At 36.9% G+C, this 22,361-nt stretch overlaps 1 protein-coding gene across 2 annotated transcripts in view; it reads right to left on the reverse strand.

Moving 5' to 3' along the window:
• Positions 1 to 5,301: 5,301 nt before the first annotated feature.
• RAD21 (RAD21 cohesin complex component) overlaps positions 5,302 to 22,361 on the reverse strand; it is a 28,885-nt gene continuing 11,825 nt past the window's right edge. For both annotated transcript variants that reach the window (XM_003256139.3, XM_030795176.1), the window contains exons 4-14: positions 21,136 to 21,235; positions 17,658 to 17,764; positions 16,580 to 16,786; positions 15,978 to 16,103; positions 15,512 to 15,634; positions 13,584 to 13,807; positions 11,904 to 12,063; positions 11,303 to 11,451; positions 9,976 to 10,125; positions 8,279 to 8,362; positions 5,302 to 7,070 (exon numbers count right to left, since the gene is read on the reverse strand). In XM_003256139.3, the coding sequence (XP_003256187.1) occupies positions 6,879 to 7,070; positions 8,279 to 8,362; positions 9,976 to 10,125; positions 11,303 to 11,451; positions 11,904 to 12,063; positions 13,584 to 13,807; positions 15,512 to 15,634; positions 15,978 to 16,103; positions 16,580 to 16,786; positions 17,658 to 17,764; positions 21,136 to 21,235 (1,622 nt within the window). In that variant the 3' untranslated portion in view covers positions 5,302 to 6,878. The remainder of the gene's footprint in view (positions 7,071 to 8,278; positions 8,363 to 9,975; positions 10,126 to 11,302; positions 11,452 to 11,903; positions 12,064 to 13,583; positions 13,808 to 15,511; positions 15,635 to 15,977; positions 16,104 to 16,579; positions 16,787 to 17,657; positions 17,765 to 21,135; positions 21,236 to 22,361) is intronic.

Genomic DNA, 22,361 nt, shown 5'->3' on the forward strand with positions numbered 1-22,361 from the left:
TATTCTGTTTGGTTTGTGGAGGTTAAAAAATAAAAAATAAAAACAAACCAACAAGATCTGATTAAAAGCCAAAAAGGCTGTTGTAGGAGAGGCCACACTTCTTGTCAACACACAAATGCACAGCAGACTATCTGAAGTCAAGGTGGTCTTTGAGCCTAATAATTGGTAGCAAATTTAGCCAAGCTGCTTAGCCTGAGAGTGATTTCTGTCCTCTGACTGCTACCTTGGCTTTGCTTCCTTATATTTGGTCTTCTAAATCAGTGCCATTCCTTTCTACCTCCATGCCTTTGCCTGTGCTATTCTTTCTTCCTGGAACACCCTTTCTTCCTGTCCCTTGCACGCCACCTGTTGAATAAATCCCACTAATTCTTCAAGGTGTAGTTTAAATGCCACTCACTGTTTCCTTCTAATCTTGCAAGTTATAATCACAAGGATTATGTCTTTGTATGCTATTAGCACCTAGCATGGTGTCTGGTGGTCAATAAATGTTGACTTGAAATCCCCCTCTTTTCTTCATTAATTTTATCCTTTAGTGTTATGTTTATGGAGACTATCAATGGGGACAAAGTTTCAAGAAATTTGGGGAAAGCTGCTTCTGCCCCATTGTCCCTTCAAGAAAAGCCTTAAGTGCTGAAATTCCCTGAGAAGTTTAAGCTCGTAATACTTGCAGTGGTTCCCCCAAGAAATCAACCTGAACTATCTTGTATCCTCTTACCTTGCTGAAATTGACTTTCAAATGAAGGCATAATGTTATCTTCATCTCATATGAGGACTCTTCTTCCCAAGGAAGCTACCTTGTTATTATAGCCACTACTTTTGTGGAGCTTTCCAGATTGCAAAGTATATGTGCATACATTATCTTGTTTAGCACTCATTGTGATCATGGGGCTTGGTAGAGCAGAGGATGACATTTCGTATACAATTCCTATAATCAAGGGAATCTGGCAGTCTCTGTTATTTCAGCAGAGTCAATCTAAACAAATTTTGGATGGGTTGGGGGAAGGAAACTCAGAATTTACCAGCTGCTATAACCTTCCAAACAGCATGAAGAAAATGACACCGTTGTTTTCTGGAAAGCAAGGTTTCATACCCAAGAATTATTGCAGAGATTTGGAATCCCAAATCAAGTATTCTCCTGTATTTTACCACATATTTAAACTCTGAGGTGCTCGCTTCCAAACTGGTCAATGTAGCAACTGAATCCTGGGCCATTAGCCTTTTGTTCTGATCCAGCCACATCTGCTAGTGGAGCTCTGAACCAATTTCAAAAGGACATACCCATAGGAGCCTTTTGATAGGTGAGGTAGGGGATAGCTTGGTGGCCCTGGAAGAAATGGGTAACTAATGTTCCAAGAGCAAATCTTTGACTGGTGGGAGATGGAAGGTGGTAGATAAATTATTCTCCCTTCTCTGTTTTTTTTTTTTTTTTTTTTTTTTTTTGCAGGGGGTTTGGGGGGAAGGAGTGTAGCTCTGTCACCCCAGCTGGAGTGCAGTGGCGCGATCTCGGCTCACTGCAACCTCCGCCTCCCGGGTTCAAGCGGTTCCCCTGCCTCAGCCTCCTGAGTAGCTGGGATTACAGGCACGTGCCACCATGCCCAGCTAATTTTTTTGTATTTTTAGTAGAGATGGGGTTTCAGTATGTTGTCCAGGCTGATCTCAAAGTCTGACTTCAGGCAACCCGCCAGCCTTGGTCTCCCAAAGTGCTGGGATTACAGGCGTGAAACACCGTGCCTGGCCCCTTCTTTGTTGTCTAAGCAAAATAACACACACTTACCAAAGCTTACAGGAACTGTATGTTTAGAAACTCTTAAGAATTCATATTCTATTCTCAAAACCAATTTTCACAGAAATTGGCTTCACAGGAGTTATTTTATTTTCATCCTTTACGATGGTCATGCTGAAGCCAATAAGACTGATTGCGCCCTAACTCAGAGTCACACACTGGATTAGGTAGTTCTGGAATTATAGACGAGTCTTCCAAAAATCCATAGTCAGCTAGTCAAGGGAAGTAGACAGGCAAAGTATGATATATTGTGAAAAGTTGTATCAGAGTTATGAACAAAATATCGTGGAAATAGAGAAGATGGGGGAACAGTTTCTCTAGGGGAATTGAAGGAAGGTTTACTTCTTTGGAGATGTCCTTTCTTGAACTTACCAAAAACTTACCACAACTTACAGCAACTATGTGTTTTGTTCACATCAGTACACTTAGTTCTAGTATCATTCCTTGCTCAGAGTAAAGCACTCAGTAAGTATTTTGGCCTGAAAAACAGCTAATATATAGCAGCGACCACTGGCCAGGCACTGTGTGCTTTCCTTGCGTTATGTTATTTAATCCTCACAGGAGCCTTACGAGCTTCCTCAGGAGAGAACCAAGAGTTAAAGAAGTTAAGATGGTCACCACGGTTTCTAGTTAGAGGCAGACCTAATCCTGAACTCACCTCTCTTGGATTCCAACCCATGTTCTCAACCACTGGACCAAACTCACTCCGTCAATTAGAGAAGCTGTGTTGCTGTTTTGATGATCATTGTTGGTATGATTACTGGCTACCCATTGGTGCCCTTAACTCATTTTCATAGCAAATAGGAGACTGTCACAGCTGGGGTAATTAGAACAGGACCTGAGAACCCCTTTGGCCAGATGCCTTCTAGAAATAACAATGTACCAGTTTGCTCAAGTTGGAGAGCTTCATTTTCTTGAATTGTATGAGAATTTCCCCCTGAACAGCTGCTGGCCAGTTGCGAGCCAGTTAGTCCTAGAGCATAAGTAACAGCTGATCATGGAGGGCACTTCCTCCCACAAGCTGCAGCTCCAGATGCTGGCCAAGCATTTGAAATGGCAGCTCTGAGGTAAGCCTGAATTCTGGTACCTGAAAACGATCTGGGAATTGTCTGCTTGAGAACCATTGGAGTGCTTGTTAAAAATGCTGATTCTCTGGCTAAATGTCAAGCCTACAGGTTTACAATCTTCCATCTGACTCTTGAGCTAACATCTGAGAATCCCTGCATTGTTTGGCTTTGGAAGATATGAGGAAATTAGACTTTTGTCTTTAGGTTTACATTTTTCAAGTCCTGCTTTTCAGAAGACATTTCCACTAGGCTGGGAATGTGATGCAACAGCTGTCACACAAAGTTAGCAGGGCACACATGAAGCATAAAGCCAGGTGAGGATACTGCCTGTGGGCATGGAACATCAAATAGGGCCTTAAAAAAATTGGACAGCGTTCTTTAAGAGGAAGCAGCCAGCCTGTGGCCTTTGAAGCAGTGACAGGAAAGAGCCCAGAAAGCCTTGCTTCTTTAAGTGGCACAACTTGCTTTCTTTGTGATCCCCAAAGTCAGCTCAACAGAAGCCACAAACCTGAGGTTTATGAGCTGGATCTGTCTCCCAAGGTATGGGTGGCCTGCATGGTACTGAAACAGTTTCGAATCATATATCACATTTTAAAAACAGGAGTGAGAAGAATCTGGACCTCTGGCCTTTCCTGAGGCAATGAGGCAATGTTCTGTCCCCTTTTCTGAACCAGCAGTTAGTGACATTTGAGCAGACGCTGTGCTCAGCTCAAAGGGAGCCCCTGCCGTTTCATCCAGTTCAGCACTGTTCCTCCTCAACCCTCCACTGCTGGTCACCTGGCTGCTTCACTCATTTCCATGACCTGCCTGGCCACTAAGCGTTTGCACACATGACCTAGGGCACAGCTGGGAAGACAGCAGGGGGAATACAGAAAGCGGGGCAGATGGCTGCTAGGGCATGGTCTTGAAATAAAAACCTTCCTGTCCTACCTGTTTAAAAGTCCCTCTGCTGACTTGCCAGTTGACTCTAATGTATTTAGAGGTAAGTCTAAATTTTGAGTAACTAGAGCTGTTGAAGTAATCTCTGCAAGTCTTCAATAGTGTGAGCAAAGGAATGGTTATTTGAAATGTACAACACTGAGGCACCAGGTCGAGAGGACATTGAAGGTGAAGGAGCCACTCACCAAAGATGAAGCATTAGGAAGGTCTAAAGTAGTAAAGTAGAATTAATTCAGTTTTAGAGAAATTAAAAGTGTATGTGGTTCCTCCAAGTAGAGATGTCCACCTCACGACGTACTCTAGAATTCTATAGAATCTAAGTTTAAAACCTTGCCCAAGTGCGTGCACCTAAGCGGCCTGAATGAAAGCCAATGTTATCTTCATCATACAAATGTTAGCTGCTTTTCAAACTGCTTTTAATTAGCTCATAGGGTTTTCACAACTCTTGGAACTCGACTTTCATTTTTAGACCTGGAAACAAAATGAAACTTCTGAAGTTTCAGGTTCTATAATCAAATTAAGATTACAGCCTGGGGCCTAGGCCTGTGGCCCATTGCTCTTCCCACTGTACCACTCTGGTAACTCCAAGTTTCAGGACAGTCAAGAGACTGGATTCTACTGTCTACACCTAGGCCTTTGAATTCAAACACGCATGGTTCTACTCCAGCTAAACATCATTTCACTTTACTCACTATGCCAAGCCATCTTTTAAATTTTAGCAAAAGCTTTTTATCATCTGAGAATCTTTTCTTTCTGAACTTCCCCCAGGTATGTGGCATGCTGTATTCTAGGCTCTCAGCACTTTCACATTAATCATAATTCTTTACTAGAGGCATCTATGGCAGTGAGCCCCAAATTCAAGCTGCTTTGGGTTTCAGGATAATTGGTGCTTAGTAAAATCCGATTTTTTCCTATTAAAAACAGCAACAAACTTATACTCAAATCAGGGTTTAAACCATAAAATCTCAGGGCTCTAAAGCTCACAGTGGGGGCTGGGGGCGGGGGGCAGGGGCAACAGGCCTAGTCAGAGGCTAGAATGTAGAAGTGGGTACATGTCAGGTTATTGAACGTCCTGGTTTTCAGTTAGGCTTCTCAGATTGACCCAGGTTATTTCTAGCACCTGCCTACCCACCTAGCTTGTTTGGAGCACCAAGGATGTACACACACAGCATGTCAGTTTGTATGTACTTAGCAGTTAGATATATTTATGCCCCAAAGCTTCCTCTGTACCAGCCATTTGTTGGTTTCATTTTTACTCTTAATACCTTCACACATAACAATTATATATTTATTAAAATTTCAGATCACCTAGTTCTGTTAACAAAGAAGGTTGGAGACAAACTAGTCTGTCTTCCATTTTTTAGTCTAAGACCTCTTTTGAAAAATTCATTTGGTTTGTATGGATAACTATTCTAGATAAGGCAAACAAATGAGGTGTTTGGCTCCACTAACTTTTTCAGCCAACTTTCCCTTGGGGACCACCACCAACTAAATAATGAATACTCAAAAAAGTACAGCTTATAACACAACTTTTATTAGAAAAGTTATACATAACATAGCATCAACTATTTTCAAGAACAATATTAAACCCGATAAGCAACAAAAACCAGACTAACAAAATGTGTAACAAGAAACTAATGACCTTTCTAAAATCAAACATTCAATTATCTACAATGTCTTTTTACAAACGGGGAAAACTCCTTGGTTTACAGGCACATCATATTGAATATAAAGCTGCAATAGCAATTTTATACAATTACCACTCTCAAGAAACTGAATCATTAAAACAGTAATTACGAGTTCACAAATTTAAAACATTTCACATAATTTTAAATTATTGGGTATACACTGAAGTCTGAGTTTCAAAAGTGATTTTTTTTCCCACAAAAGTTTCAACACTTAAGCTAGAACTTTCAGTGTTAACTTTGCCCTAAAAAGTTAAGACATATTCTGATAATCATAACAGTCACATGATTTCTGATGCTATCTGGTCTGTTAATAATAAAGTCTTTATTTGGATGTATTTTTCTTCAATTAAATTACAGGAAACTGGATACAGGATTTCGTTGCAACGCTATTAAAGTTCCAAACACAGGAGTGTGCAGCACTGGAAAAGGAGATCAGTACTAAAACTTATAATAAATATCAGAGAAGCCATTAGTTTTTACAGCATCGTCTGCTTAAAAGCTAAGTTGACCAGGTGCATAATTTCCCATCAGTCTGTCCTTGTAGTAGGCAGGGCAATTTCTGTTTTCATGATCTGAATACTCAAATATATCCAAACATCTTTTTAAAACTTTGATTTATAGCTCCTAGAAAGTTATGTTTTTTAATAGTCACTACTCTAATCAGGCCTAGCTTTGCTTATTTTGGAGCCTCACTAAAATAACAGATTTCAGGATAGCCAAGTTCATCAGAAAGACTCAAATGGAATGATTTACAAAATAGAACACTTTAAACCAGGTCAGTCCTATCTTTTTGTAGCTGAAGGTTATCAGTCCTAACACAATTTCGCATACACCTCTGCTCATTATGGAATTACACTTAAAACGAATCTCAAGAGGGTGACCTTTGTTGTTTCAGATACCATCCCTAAGGAGAGTGGTTAACAAGAAGATTGCCAGTGTTACTGATGGAAAGACGTGTTTTTTTTTTTTTTTTTTTTTCTTTTCTTGTCAAAGACTCACACCATAGTTTTAAATTAAACTGTCAGGCATTTTCTCAGACAGGTTTTCCTTTTCAATGCAGTAATGAAGAACTAAGATAAAAATCATGACTTTTGACTGCCACTCAACATTATTACACGCACCAATATTGCACACATCTGTTCTGAACTGTTAAAATCATCTTCTGAGTCCTTGCGGTGCTGTTTTCTCCATCAGAACACAAACACAACCCATCTAATCAGTTTCCCTCAAAGATGAAATTGACAAATTTGATGTACTGGAAAAAAATGAAGAAGGAAAAAGGCAAAGACTTTGTACAGACAAAAATCTAAGTTTTCTCAAAGGGTTCTGTGTCCCCTACACATGGGGGCAATTTGTAAGCACTCTAGTGAATCAAACACTAGCTATAATGCTTCTAGCTCCTCATATAATATGGAACCTTGGTCCAGGTGTTGCAACGATGTCACTGTACGGTTCTTCCTGTGTCAGCTCAATAGCTTGCTGCTTTTTAAGAACCAAGAAGCTGTAGAACTTTGCGGCAGCTTGTTTTCTGTTCGTATTTCGACATAACTCAAGCAAACTGATAGATTCAGCTCCAGTTTTAGCAAGAGCACGCTGAAATAAAACCAAAAAAGGGTAACTTAATCTGTATAATAAAGTAGTAATTCAGTGAGGATGCTGATACAGTTTGAGAATTTCTCCCCTCCAAATCTCATGCTGAAATATTGATTTCCCAGTGTTAGAGATGGAGCCTAGTGAGGTGTTTGTGTGAGCCTAGTGAGGGGTGGGGATGGGGGTGGTGGTGGATCCCTTATGAATGGCTCCTTGTGGCAATCAGTGAATTTTTGCTCATTAGTTAACACAACAGCCGGTTGTTTAAAAGAGCCTAGCCATCTCTCTCGTGCCCTCTCTTGCCATGTGACACATCTGCTCCCCCTTTGCCTTCCACCATGACTCTAAGCTTTCTGAGGCCTCACCAGAAGCAGATGCTGGTGCTTCGCTTCTTGTATAGTCTGCAGAACTGTGAGCCAAATAAACTTCATTTCTTTATAAATTACCCAGACTCAGGTATTCCTTTAGAGCAACACAAAACAGACTAACACAGATGCTAATTTTGGTTACTGGAAAAAACAAACTATATATTCTGCTCAGGACAAAGATTGCACTTTTTTAAATAGTATGTGATTCTTATGTTAATCAAGAGGATAAAAGGCCAAAGTATGTTATGGTACATCTAAAATCCAAATAAGAAGTCCAAGAAACCAGCAAAATTGTTCTGACATGTATTATTAAAATAACCAATTTCTTTAGACAGCTAATGTAATAGAGTAGTAAAATCTAGCCCTTATAGTTTTTAAAGTAAAATAAATAAATAAATGTCAACTGTCCTATTTTAAGAAACCTTGAGCAACTTGCTTGGCATTTTGCAGACGTTCAAGATACCCTGTCTATGTCTAGGACACTAAAGCACAAGGAAAAGTAACGTCTGATGCTACACAATGACCCAATAAATTTAATGATTCAGCACATTAAATTTACTCAACGAAAAACAGGAAAGTGCAGGCATACAAAGGAGTTGTGTAGTATGTCACCATGGTTCTGCTTTTCAGGAAAACCACAAGCATTCTCCTGCATGCTTTTCAGGCTTACTCTTGGCCTAACAATTTATGTATTTAATTAAAACATTTAAAAATAATGTAGTTTTGGAAAAAGTTTGACAAAGGTATGCTTTCTGTTTCCAGCATCTAACTTTTTTTTTTTTCAGGGAACAATGCCAAAAGCCTTTGATGAAGCATTTTCCTCTAAGACAACAGCAGCAATACCTGAAGACCATGAAGCATCTGCTGAGTCCTTTTGTTCCATCTTCTTTCTTCCTGATCTTGATCACCCCCTGATGCATCTTCATCCTGAATAAAAATGACCCCCAAAAAGCTGACAAAACAAGTCCAATGCAAAATGAAGTATTTCTACATCTCCTAAAAGCTCCTAAATTACCTTGAGATTGTGTATTTTGAACTAATAGAAAACTGTACTTAATGCTGCTGAGCAATCACGTAGCATCTAGAGTACAAACTGAAGAGTTTGTTTTTCTTAAATTACAAGGCAAAGTCCTCTGTTTACGTGCATGCAAACATTTGGCTGAAAGTATGCTTCTATATTGCGCTATAAGGATGCTATCTACACACACTATGTGGTCTGTGGACTGCTGCTGATCATGGAGCTTTTGGTTACTGGCCCCTCTTAAAGAACCTCAGGATATAAATCAACTGTACCACTAAATATACTGTTTATTTCAACTAAATATACATACACAAATATTGCAACATGATTTTCTAGACGACTTATGTTCTGGCAGATTCCTAATCTCATTGTGGAGCAGTACCAAAGAGCCTGCAGACTACCTAAGTTGAGGATTTATTATTGGTCTATATGGTGTTTTAAAATCAATGGGCTATAATCCTGATTATACATTTCACTTGAGCAACCTAGCTCTCAGCCACATGCTGCCTAAATGACTTTTTAAAGTCCAAGGTGGGTACAAGGCAGCCGCTGTGATGTTCCCAGGCTATGGTGAAACTACATACCAGCCATAACGGAAACCACAACTATTTTAATACTCATTCACAACTAAGTCTGAGATAATGGCACATCCTCACACATAGGTAGGAGTAGCTCTGAAGCTAATTTTGGCTTTAAAATAAGGTATTCATATTAAAGATAAGCACTATTATTAGAATTAAGAACAGATGCTAATGAAAATTTATCCAATCCATAACCTTTTTTGGTCTTGAAGAAATTTAAACAGCTTCAATGCTACCTAAAGGACACCTTATTTTAAATTTAAAGGTTTAAGTAACATATCCGATAGAGTATCAAACAGAAGAATAAGTTCTAAGTCTTAAACAACAACCTCAATGATCCAGAAATAAGGAAGAAAAAGAAGAAAAAAGACCTTCAACAGTGTAAACATGCCCCAGGAAAAAGAAATTGGTTCCTAAAACACCTCTTACTTTGTAAAAAGAAAAAGTCATTTAAGCCTTCACTCAGTCTAAGTGTTTTAGCAAAGTTATGCTTTACCCTGGTCCAAGTAAAAGAAAAACAAAAACAAAACCCAGACAAGTGGAAAACATATGGTTATCTGATTTCCAGGCCACCACAGATACAGAAAAGGTTATTATCAGAAGCAGATGATTAACAGCAGTAAGAATCGACCACTGACCACAAGATAGTAAAAGCAGCTACAAGCAATTTAGAAGCCAAGCAAGAAATCAGTGTAAGGGCAATTCCATGTCCTTCAAAAGCCCAAAAGGGAGCCAATGAGTTACAGCACAGCATAAAATTTGATGTTCCTAATGATGATCGATACCACAAAGAATTTGGTAAAATTTTTCTTATATTCTAACATTTTTAAATAACTCTGATGCTCAACATCAATTAAGTTAGCCCCAATACGAAAAATAAAAGAAAGCTGGTTGGAGGTTTTTGCTAAATCTGGAATGAAAATTATTAATTAGTTTACCTCTTCCTCTTCATCATCTTCTTTTTCCTTCTCTTTCTCCTTCTCTTTTTCTGGCAGAAGTTCTAACTCTGGTATTAGCTGACAGATATTTGGAGGTTCTTCTGGGGGAAGCTCTACAGGTGGTATTTCCATCTGCTCTACCTGCTGAGGCTTAAAGCAATACAAATAAGACAATTTAAGATGTATGCTTTTAAAGTAGCTTATTTTAAATACGAAAATACACAGTGGCTGAAGTTTTCTAGTCGAAAAGAAATACTGAGATTATATCTCCATACTTCCCCACAGCAAAAATTTATTACAGTATATATCTTTTTTGATTTAAAAAACTACATTGAAGTAGCTTACCAAAGAAACTGACTGCTTATCCTAAACCACGTTTCATTTTCATACTTACTTTTTAGGAGTCAAATGCTTTTTAACTACTAAAGCTTCTGTAAGGTTATTATATTGTAACTTAAAAATCATAAGCTTTCACTCTGAGTGTCTTGAATGTCTCATGGCAGCAAATAATAGGAGTGAGGACATTGCTTTTCTTGGTGCACTTCCTATATTTATTTTCTCTCAGGCTTTATATAAAGAGTTAAGAACACTAAAACCAAAGTCTTTAAAAGAAACCAAAGAATTACCAGAAGGAGGGTGGTTATGAAAGTCACCTACTCATTACTGTGTTCCTATTCCAGAGCTCATACAGAAAAATGCTCTTATTGACAACTCTTACCACCAGAGGGCACAGAAAACTAGTTCTTCAAATTGGCAGAGTATTCTTGATGGAGGCTGAACAAGAAGCCTAAGGTTATCTAAAAGCCTCCCTTTGCTCAAATTCATTTATTCTATGGACTTAAGATTGGAAAGCCCTAAACCAAACCCTATTTCCTCCTTCATACTTGCTTAGCTTTCCTATCCTAGCTGAACTCAATGGTACTCAAAGTTCGAATGAAGCACACAGACACTGCTTTACATTTCCTCAGGTATTTGAAGTTTATTCTGATTACTTAGTAAGATGACCTAAAACCGCCTAGTACTGAAGGTATGCAGGAATGTTTGCCAAATAATAAATCAGAACCAACTTCAGAGTCAAGGATGCTCCCTCTGGAGCACTCTAAAGCAATACTATTCAAAAAGAGTCAGGAAAGACTGCACCGACTCCCAGAACATATTCTCTCACTCGGAGTGGACTGTCTATATCCTGTTGCTCTTCTTCCTCTGGACTCATTCCTTACCATTTTCTGTCAAAACCAAGATACTTTAAAAGGCCTCCCTAAATACCACTTGCTACTGACTGTATGAATACCTTCAAATGACTTAATGGATAGATTTGCTTACTTACAGGCATCACAGGCTCTGGGTCAATTTGTCCAGCTTTTCGCTTAACTCCCTGAGGTGGTGGTGGAGGCATAGCTGACTCATCTACGTTTGTTCTGCTGGCCTCCATCACTGACTCCTGGAGGCGGCTTGGCTCTTCAATAATGGGCTCATCTGCAATTGGTCATACGAAGAGAAAACATAGGTCATACAGTTTTGAACAGTATTATAGAACTATTTATTTTTTAAACTAGTACACTAAGACATACATAATGCTTTCTTTAATGAAGAAGGCCAAATAAAATTTTAGCTCCATAAAGATTTACTCAATTTTTAGCAATATACGTAAAGGGGAAAGGGGATCTTAAAAGGACAAGTCCTACCCCCAGTACGATGTAGGACAATTCTTTAGCAGACTATCTACCCTGCCAGTTCTGAACCTTAAACCTCTGGAAAGACAGGAAGCTTCATATTTAAATAAGGCAATCAGATCCAATGCATTTCCCTGCCCAAACATTTGAGTATATCTTTGATTCCTCATTTCTTTCACTCTGACAGTATAAAGGTAAATTTTAAGCCAAATACTCATGTGAACTTCATCAAGGAACTATTCTAACAGAACAAACCGATAACATCACGCTGCTGATGCTGCTGTTGCTGGTCCTCTCTAGGAACCTCTGGATTTTCAAATTCTTTGAGGAATTCATCCAGATTATCTGCCTCTCCTCCTTTCCTCCTTTTTCTAAGGTCTTCTGGTACAAGTGGTGTAAGACAGCGTGTAAAGAGCTTTAAAAAAAAAAAAAAAAAAAAAATTTCAATTACAAGATCTAATTAAAAAGTCACCACCGATTTCTATCTTCCAAAGGTATGTTCTAATAAATGTAAGCATATAATTTAGCATGGCTTTTATCATATTCACATTTCATTCCATCTGAAAACGATTTTCAATGAGTTTTCAAATTATAACTGCAGACATTTTAGATAAACTAAAAAAACTGTATCCATTATCTCACAACCTTAAGGGGTTTTCTATTTATCTGCCTGCAGTTTATTTTCATATTCATCAATTAAAACTCATCCTAACTGGTCTCATACAAAATAGCTTTAAATTGTGTTTTCTTCCCTTATATATGGTAACCTTATTAGCTATCATTTAAACTATTTTTTTTTTTTTGATATGGAGTCTTGCGCTGTTGCCCAGGCTGGAGTGCAGTGGCACAATCTCAGCTCATTGCAACCTCCGCCCCCCGGGTTCAAGTGATTCTTGTGCCTCAGCCTCCTGAGTAGCTGGGATTACAGGTGTGTACCACCACACACGGCTAATTTTTATATTATTAGTACAGACGGGATTTTACCATGTTGGCCAGGCTGGTCTCAAACTCCTGACCTCAAGTGATCCACTCGCCTCGGCCTCCCAAAGTGCTGGGATTACAGGCATGAGCCACTGCTCCTGGTCTCATTTAAACTACTTGTAATGGCTACATAGTATTTCATTTTGAACCATTCCTCTACTTTTAATATTATTTCAGGCTTCTCTCAAACTGTAAACAACAATGTAATCAACATTTTCACAGAGATAGCTTGTCCACACTTTGAATTACATCCTTAGGAAAAATTTCTAATAATGAAATTACTGAGTCAAATAATAAATAGTTTAAGGACCTTCTTAAAAATAATTATATGATAGTGCTTACAACAAAGAGCACAACTTTGTTGCTCTGGGATACTTTAGATTTAGAATACGTTACTATATTCTAAATACACGGTAAAATCAATAGGTTCTGTGCATATCTCAACTTCAGACAGAATAGTAGCCTAACAGCACTGCTTCATTCACCAGACACCTGTGAGTCTTATTTTGGAATACTGTGGAATGTGGGCAGAAAAGAGCCTATAAATGGAAAACAACAACAAAAAACAACCAAAAAACCTCCTGAAGCCAGAATTCTTTACTGTGGAAAAAGGAGAACCACTCATGTTTCATTCAGAAAACATGAAGAATTCAGATGTAAAACACACTAAGACGATATAACTAATAATTTATTACAGAGAGAAGTATTATTAAACACGTCAGTGGCTTTTTAATGTAAGGAAAATTCATTTTACATCTTTTAGAAATGCAGGTCTCACTTATCCATATATTTCAGATGAAGTTATGCCCAGTACGCTGTGATTTAAGGGAGAAAAAAGAAAATGTGCCATACAGTTGCAAAATACTTGATCAAAAATGATTCAAAGGTTTTAGAATCTTTTTTTTTTAGATGCTCAAAATGTATATGAAGTAAAAATTCTGCAAACGGTATTACCTTCAGTAGTCTGTTATTCCACAAAGGCTGAGCAGGTAAAGAAAACAGTTTTTCTACTCCTCCTGTCTCTTTCCACATCATCAATTTCTTGGTGGGCGGTGCCAGATCCAAAGTAGTAACAATATCAGAATAATCACTAAGTTGGGCTCTAATTGTCTTGCTATCCAACTCTTTGACACTGTCAACAATTAGCTTCCTCTTCCTCTTGGCTTTTGTTTCTTTAACTGGAATGGTAATACAAAATAAGATCATTTTCCTGAGAGGCCAGCATGGAACGCACAGCTACAAGATCTGGACTGACTATATTCCCCTGCTTTTCCACACACAGACTCTAGCAGAAAAGTTAAACTTCATGAGGACAGAATGTTTTAACTGATGTTTTCCAACCACCATTCAGAAGAGAGGCTGGAACGCAACAGGCATTCAACAAAAATTTGCTGAATGAGTATGTATAGACTTTTAGCACAAAATAAGCAAAATGATGCAAGGGCCAATACATTTTTGCCTATGTAGTTTTATACTGTAAACAATGAACATATCACACTCTTCAGAGCTGGGCTCATTTTCTCATTTGAAACAGGGCCCATCACTCAAACTCACAGATTGAGTTTTCTTTAATGATTGTAAATACTGTTATTTTTACTAGAAAAGTTATAATTCACATATGGCAGTTGTGGAAGCTGCTTGATAGAATGAAACAACCCCAAGCCCAGTCAGATAGACCTGTAACTCCATCCTAGACAATTTAAGAGTCATTTCTAATCCTTACAACTTACAAGTAGGTTGTATTGCCTCACTTTTTTAAAATGCAGAAAATCTCATGGGGTTAAATAAAATCCTCAAGATTTCACCCTGTCAGACATACCCCAAAGGTTTTTGGTTCAACACTTAAAAAAAAAAAAATACAAAAAGATGTTACACAGTGAGAGTCTCTCTCTAATCTCACAATCTAATACAGTATATATTTTACTTAATTGCCCATTTCCCTCATCAATGGGAAATCCAAAAGGGTAACCTTCTTCTACTTAAAGGTAAAAACTATGTCTAAATTACACTGTTATCGATTTCAAGTATTCTATCCCTACTGTCCTCATAAACCATCCAGAAATTGTTAAGTTTTATATCCCCATTATCTCCAATTGTCTGTCATTTGGAAGCAGCCTTCCTCAAATTAAATAATGTGTCTTGCAATGTTACTTAAAAAAACTACCAGAAAAAGATTACTTATTCTAGAAACTTTGACATTTCCAGTTTTTAAATTTAAAAAAAATTTCTTTTTTTCAGAATGTGTGGAAAAAGGCAAATTCTAAGAGTACATAAAATTTAAAAAAAAATTTCTTTTTGAAGAGACAGGTCTTAGTATATTTACTGCCCAAGCTGGTCTCAAACTCCTGGCCTCAACTGGTTTTCCTGCTTGGGCCTCCCAGAGTATTGGATTACAAGTGTGAGCCACCACTGGTGCCTCCAGTTTTGTTTTTTTTTTAACAGAATACTTTTAGTTTTTTCCAGCTCGTAGCCCAACTGCACAGCATTTAGAATTGTACTTTATTGAAAAATGCTTTCCAATGTTTTCCAGTTGTTACACGAGTAAGCTGCTAACTTTTTGGGAACCCAGGAGACTAAGATATGCATTATCAGAAAGCTTGTTCTATACTTTTGTATTTCACAGCAACTTGCACAGACATTCTACAAAATACTCAAAATTATAATTGGATAGAAGAAAGACTCTATGACAGATGACTGTGACATAAAAGCAAGAAGCCCAGTTAAATAAGCAACAGTAGCAGATCAGTAGACAGGCCAAAAAAACAGAAAAAAGCAAAAAGCCTAGTTATCTAATACAACAGTAGCAGATCAGTAGACAGGCAAAAACCAGAAATAGAACCTTATGTTGTATGCTGTATAAATCTAAAGGTTCATATGCTCACCAGTTATATCAATAGGTTCCAATGCAAATGCTTCTTCCTCATTTGGAACAAGTGTTGTTTGATCAGTCATGGTTGGCATTGGTTCAACGGGATCCACTGAATCAGGACTATCAGGCCCACCCACTGTAAAAAAAAAAAAAAAAAAAGTCATGAAAAGCTTTCGTATATAATATGTATCCCACAAATGGGGAGGAGAAAAATCTCTTCATGAAATGGAAAGAAATCCTGTTATTACTAAGAAAAAATATTTTTCTAGTTAATGGGAAAGCCCTGCCAGACTTGGCCAAAAAAATGGGGAAGGGTGCAAGATTAAACATAGAATCAGAACCAGTAATCATAAGCACTGTACTTAAAGATGTTTATAATTCATTAAAAACTACAACTTTTAGTTTGTCATCTTCTATGGTAAGTATCTTTTTGGATGCCATACAATCATCCCCAAAATCACTGAACATGAAATGCTTACTTGATACATTATCATCCTCATCCATATCGTCATGTGCAGGCTGCTCTGGCAACATCACCCCTGCCTCAGAGAGGGCAGGGGGATCATCAAAGATACCGCCATCATTATTACTAATAAGTTTGTCATCTGAAATAGGGAATGTAAGTTAGTTATAATTTGAAAAAGAAATGCCAAACCACAATAGCCAATCAATGGAAAAACAAAATTACATTAAAAGGGATAAAATTTTAACATATATTCAATTTTTATCTGTTTCTCCTCCAGGTAGTTTATAAAAGTATAAAACACTTAGTTCTGCATTTGTACTTTCTAGTTCATTTATCTATTTTAAAAAATATTTACTTAACACAGCTATCAAACACAAACAGAACAGTTTTAAGTACTAATAAAATTTAGCATTCTGAGATAAGCATATTTAGGTTTTGTTACAACATTTTAAGAGGCTAGTTTCACCGAAATGTCTCATTGAACCAACTGATCACAATTCACTCATATATATCTAAAAGCTGTTCAAGACTCAGAATTAGCAACTGCTTCCAAAACTTTACAACTTAATAAAGAAATTCTGTTTATGTTCAAATAACCATCATTTTCTCACATACCTAATATTCCACCATCATTTCCTTCTCCAAAATTATCATCCTTATATTGATCTTCATATTCTAAATGGTTAATTTTCTCATTCAGATTGCTGGTGCTCTGTTCAGACTCTAATAGGAGGTTAGAAGTAGTAGTGCTTACTAACATGTCATCATCCTCAAAAGCACTGCCTTCTCTCATTATCTCACGATCATCCATTCCAAAATCACCTAAACAAATTTTAATTTGTCATTAGTTTAGAAAAATTAGAAATAACACTGTGATAAAAAGAAAACAGCTAATGATTTATTATAATTATGTCACATTTGCTTACTGAAGTCTTATCTTCAAATGTTAAAATATCTAGTTTAAACTTGAAATCTTTAGCATCTAAATTTTTTAAAATGACTCAATTACACACAGCTACAACACTGGGGCATGACTAGCAAATTCAAACTTAGATCTAGATTTAAATGATCCTAAAATATGTTTGATAAACTCTAAATATGTATGTAAGTTACATTAACAGTCACAGCTGAAACTTTCCCGTTATAATGTGTTTTATCAAGAAAAGAATCTGGTTCTGGGCGCAGTGGCATGTGCCTGTAGTCCCAGCTACTTGAGGCTGAGGTGGGAGGATCACTTGAATCCAAGAGTTCGAGGCTGTAGTGTACTATAATCCAGCCTGTGAAGAGCCACTGCACTCCAGCCTGGATAACACAGCAGAGACCCTGCCTCTTAAAAAATATGCCTTGCTACTAGTTTTGAATACCTGTTTTTGAATAGCAAGTATAATAGGGAAGCTAACTGTTCCAAAATGGTTGGTTTAAACGTGATCACCACTTCAATGTTGGGACTCCTTGCAGAAATCAATATATAGGTTCTATGATTGTATATAGGGAGAAGAGTAGGTAAACAATTAGCTCTAAGTATGAAAATAATGCTTAATCTACTGGTAGAAAGCCAAATTCTTTTCTTGATGAAAATGCATTACATGAAATTTTAAGTCTTTCTGTCTATAGTCTGGTTTTCTTTTGAAATTGCTATTAGCAACACAATATAACATTACAATTAATGGCTAGTAATTTGTTTCTCTTTTACCAAAATCATTTTCTTGTAAAATACTGATGTTCCCAACTTCTTCTCTCATGGTTATCTCTTCCACTCTACTCTGATTCAAGCTGAACTGCTGGGCCACATCGATGTCACTTTAAAAGAAGGTCAAATACATTTTAGTTTCAAGTCTATTTATAAGAAAAAAAAATCCCAATTCTCTCTATAAGAGAAATTAAAAAAATATATATAACCCACCAAGTTTTAGAAGCCTTAATATTTAATACTTTCATACATTCCAGTACAATCCAAGATTGTAAGTGATTTGGAAATTAACTTGTATTTAAATTTGAAAAGCATCAATAATCAGCAAATACAATGTAATATGCAGAAGTCACTAAATCAAGTACAGAGGAAAAAATTAGAAATGATGGGCTAGATAGGCATGGGTTTTCATTAGGACCCTGCAACTTACAGGCGGTATAAACTCTAAAGTTCCCTGACTTCCCTGAGACTCAGTTTCTTTCTCTAATAAAGAATAATCTCTCATATAGTTTAAAAATACTAAATAAAAAAAAGTGTGTAATGCTAAACACCAATCTAAACACTATCAGCCATATCCAGAACATTAATACCTCAAAACAACTGACCAAGTCTGTACAAAAAATAGATGGCAAGGAAAAAAAATAGGAGGCGGCAAAGCTGTAATAGATTCTTAGGAGACCCATAAGCTATATCAACCAGATGCAGTTTGTAGACTTTGTTTAGCCTCAACTCAAACTGGGGAAAAAAAAAAAAAAAAAGCCGACATGTCAACTGGGGACATTTGAATGCTGACTGGCTATCATACAGGCATACCTTGTTTTACTGCACTTTGTTTTACTGAGTATCACAGATGCTGAGTTTTTAACAAACCAAAGGTTTGTGGTAACACTGCCTTAACCAAGTCTGTTGGTGCCATTTTCCAATAGTACAAGCTTCCTTCAGGCCTCTGTGTCACATTTTGGTAATTCTCATGCTATTTAAAATTTTTTCATTATTATATTTGTTATGGTGATCTTGATTAGTGATCTTTAAAATTTTTTTCCTTATTTTTTAGTGGAGATGGGGGGGCGGGATCTTACTATATTGCCCAGGCTAGTCTCAAACTCCTGGCCTCAAGCGATTCTCCCACCTCAGCCTCCCAAAGCACTGGGATCACAGGTGTGAACCACCACACCTGGCCCAGTGATCTTTGATGCTACTATTTTAATTATTTTGGAGTGCCACAAAGGATGCCCAAATAATATGGGCAAACTTAAGAAATGTTCTGTGTGTTCTGACTGCTCCCACCTTCCCCGACCCCTGCAATGTTTCTCCCTCTTCTTCGGCCTCCCTGTTCCTTAAGACACAACTACATTGAAATAAGGCCAATTAATAACCCTAAAATGGCTACTATTTGTTCAAGTAAAATGAAGAGTCACATGTATCTCACTTTAAATCAAAAGCTAGAAATGAATAAGCTCGGTGAAGAAGGCATGTCTAAAGCTAATTTAGGCTAAAAGCTAGGCCTCTTGCACCAAACAGCCAAGTTGTGAATGCAAAGGAAAAGTTCTTGAAGGAAATGAAAAATGCTACTCTAGTGAACATGAATAAGAAAACAAAACTACCTTATTGTTCATATGGAGAAAGTTTCAGTGGTATGGACAGAAAGTTTGGAAGAAATTAACATTAACCCTGATGCATGACTTTGAGGGGTTCAAGACTTCAGTGGAGGCAGTAACTGCAGATATGGTGGAAAAAGCAAGAGAACTAGAATTAGAAGTGGAGCCTGAAGGTGTAACTAAATGGATGCAATCTTGGAATAAAACTTTAACAAATGAGGAGTTACTTCTTATGGATGAGCAAAGAAAGTGGTTTCTTGAGATGGAATCTACTCCTAATGAAGATACTGTGAATATTGCTGAAACAACTACAAAGGGTTTAGAATATTCCATAAACTTGGTGGATAAAGCAGTGGTAGGGTTTCAGATGATTGGCTCTAATTTTGAAAGAAGTTCTACCGCGGGTAAAACGCTATCGGGTAGCACTGTATGCTACAAAGAAATCTCCCATGAAAGAGTCAATAGATGCAGCAAACTTCACTGTTGTCTTATTTTAAGAAATTGCCGCAGTTACCTCAAACTTCAGCAACCACCACCTGTATCAGTCAGCAGCCATCAACATGGAGGCAAATCCTCCATCAGCAAAAGAACTGCAACTTGCTGAAGACTCAGATGATCACTAGCATTTTTTTGCAGTATTTTTAAGATAAGCTCACTGCTTTTTTAAACATAATGCTATTACTGCACACTTAATAGACTACAGTACAGTGTGAACATAACTTTTATAGGCACCGTGAAACCCAAAAATTTGTGTAACTTGCTTTACTGCGGTGGAACCAAACTCACAGTATCTCCAAGGTATGTCTACATTAAGGAATAACTGATAATTTTTTTAAAGGTGTGATGTGTCATGGAGGCTTTAAAAATTCTTTACCTCTAAGAGACAAATATCGAACTATATACAGATGAAGTAAGATTATTGTTACTTGATTTAAAATAATCTGGTGGGGGTTGTGAGGTAAGCTGGGGAAACATAGATGTAATAAGACTGGCAATACACTTGTAACTTAAAAAGCTGAATAACTGACATATAAGGTTCATAATCCTAATTTCTCTAGTTATTAGCTATGTTAAAAAATTTCCATAATAAAAAATTTTCAAATAAAATGTCAAAGAGAAAAAAGTAAAATAGCTAGATAGAGCCTAGAACTAATCAACACACATGCAATAACAAAATAGGTCATAACAGTCTAATTAGAAGCCACAGATCATTTCAAAAAGCAGAGAAATCTGTAATGGTGTAGAGTTTCTTGGTTGTCAGTTATGCTAATAAGTCACTTGGAAAGCTACAGTCACGTTCCAACACCATGGCATGATAGCTGGATCGTAAGGGCTTGAGAAAAGGGAAACATACTACAGTACTCTGCTATAACAGCCATCTCTGTGTAACTGTCTCCTCTCAAATGTGTGTCATGACAATGACCCTTTGTTGCTCTTCATAAAAAGTTATCTCGCATGTTCATTTAAAACAAAAATAAAAACAAACCAGAACAGAATTATGGCTCTGAGTGTAGCCTGGCCAAACCAGTAGCTGACTTTAATATATAACTCTGAAAAATATCATGAAGCAACAGTTTACATTCCCTGCTATCACTATGTAACTAGCATATCTGACTGTTTCAGTTTACGTAAGCTTTGGCCTAAGCTTGTCAAAACTCTCACATCTTAGCTGTGTTAAAGCTGACATCCACATGATTTTCTTACAGAAGAACCACTTTCTAGGTTTTATGTTCCATATTTATATACTATCCTAAATAAACATATATATGCATTTTAGCTACCTGTTAATGTAAAACATTCCAAGGAAAACTATACATTTGGAAGCTAATACTACTGCTTATTGCAGACCAAGTCAACAATTTTTTTTAAAAGAAGACACATACTCTAAGTCAGGCAGTGGCTGATCAAAGTCATGAAATTCTTCAGGTAAAGTAATGGCATTGTAAGCTGCTTCCCGATTTTCCTCAGGCAGGTCAACCACACCTAGAAAAGAAATGCTAAGCTTAAATATCTAGCTACCCATAAATTATCTAGGGATCAGAGGGAGATAAGTAGGTATAATTTCTAAGTTTATATTCTAATAGAAAGGTTGATAACATATGCAAAATACCTTGAAGCACAAGTACTTCTCTTTTTCCATGATCATAAACCGTATTCCTTGCTTTAGGAAAAAGTCAAAGCACTAATTATGCATTAGGCTCATAAATGTTTAAACGGACATATCAACAAATAACTAGTAATAGTTTCCTAATTAAACATATTTATGGGGGGGGGAAGAATGACTGCAAAAGAGTACCTTAAATGTTAAAAGGAGCTGGTTATTTTGGAGAAAGAATTATATAATTTTAATTTTCTTTGTATTTTTCCTGTACTTTTCAAGTTGTCTATAATAAATATGCCTTACTTTGAAAGACAAACAAAAAGCATGTTATTTAGATAAAATGTGCTTATTGGTCACATGTTAAGTATTGTGGTCTTTTTCTAAATATTTTACTTTTAAATAAAATCTTAGATCTCAGACATTTTATTGTTCACATATTGACATAAACTGAAGTACTAGAATGTATCCTCAGTAGAAACTGTTGTTTAAGGCATTTCTTAATAAAATACACATTATTTTAATTAGAATAAAAATTTCATCAATGCTTTTAAAAATTATAGAAAGATATGTGAATTTAAATATTAATTATCTACTTAGATGGTGGTGTGGTTGGCAGACTCCAGTTTTATAACCAATCATTACCTAAAACAAAATAACAAAAAACTACAAAGAATATTTACTTAGGAAAAAAAGTTTAAAATCCTAAAATTGTCTTTTCTGAGCTATATTTTAAAAAATCATTACATAACAATTAGTTTTCAACATTTCAACCTCTTGATGACTCAGCCTATGTAAGCTGCTGAAAAAAGTATTAAAAAGGCAGCTACAAAGGAAGAACAAAAGGGGGTGAGCTCCATTACTTCACAGGGAGAACAGACGCAAGTAGGTTTCCTCCCTTGAAGCACTGCCTCCCCAAGCCTTGCTCTATCTTTGAAGGGTTCCTTGTATTTCAATTATAACAAAGCATGTAGATTTAGAAAATGTGTTCAGCTACAGTAACACAAAAAA

This window comes from Nomascus leucogenys, chromosome 16 (genome assembly GCF_006542625.1).
Source record: "Nomascus leucogenys isolate Asia chromosome 16, Asia_NLE_v1, whole genome shotgun sequence".
In the NCBI taxonomy this organism is placed as follows: Eukaryota; Metazoa; Chordata; class Mammalia; order Primates; family Hylobatidae; genus Nomascus; species Nomascus leucogenys.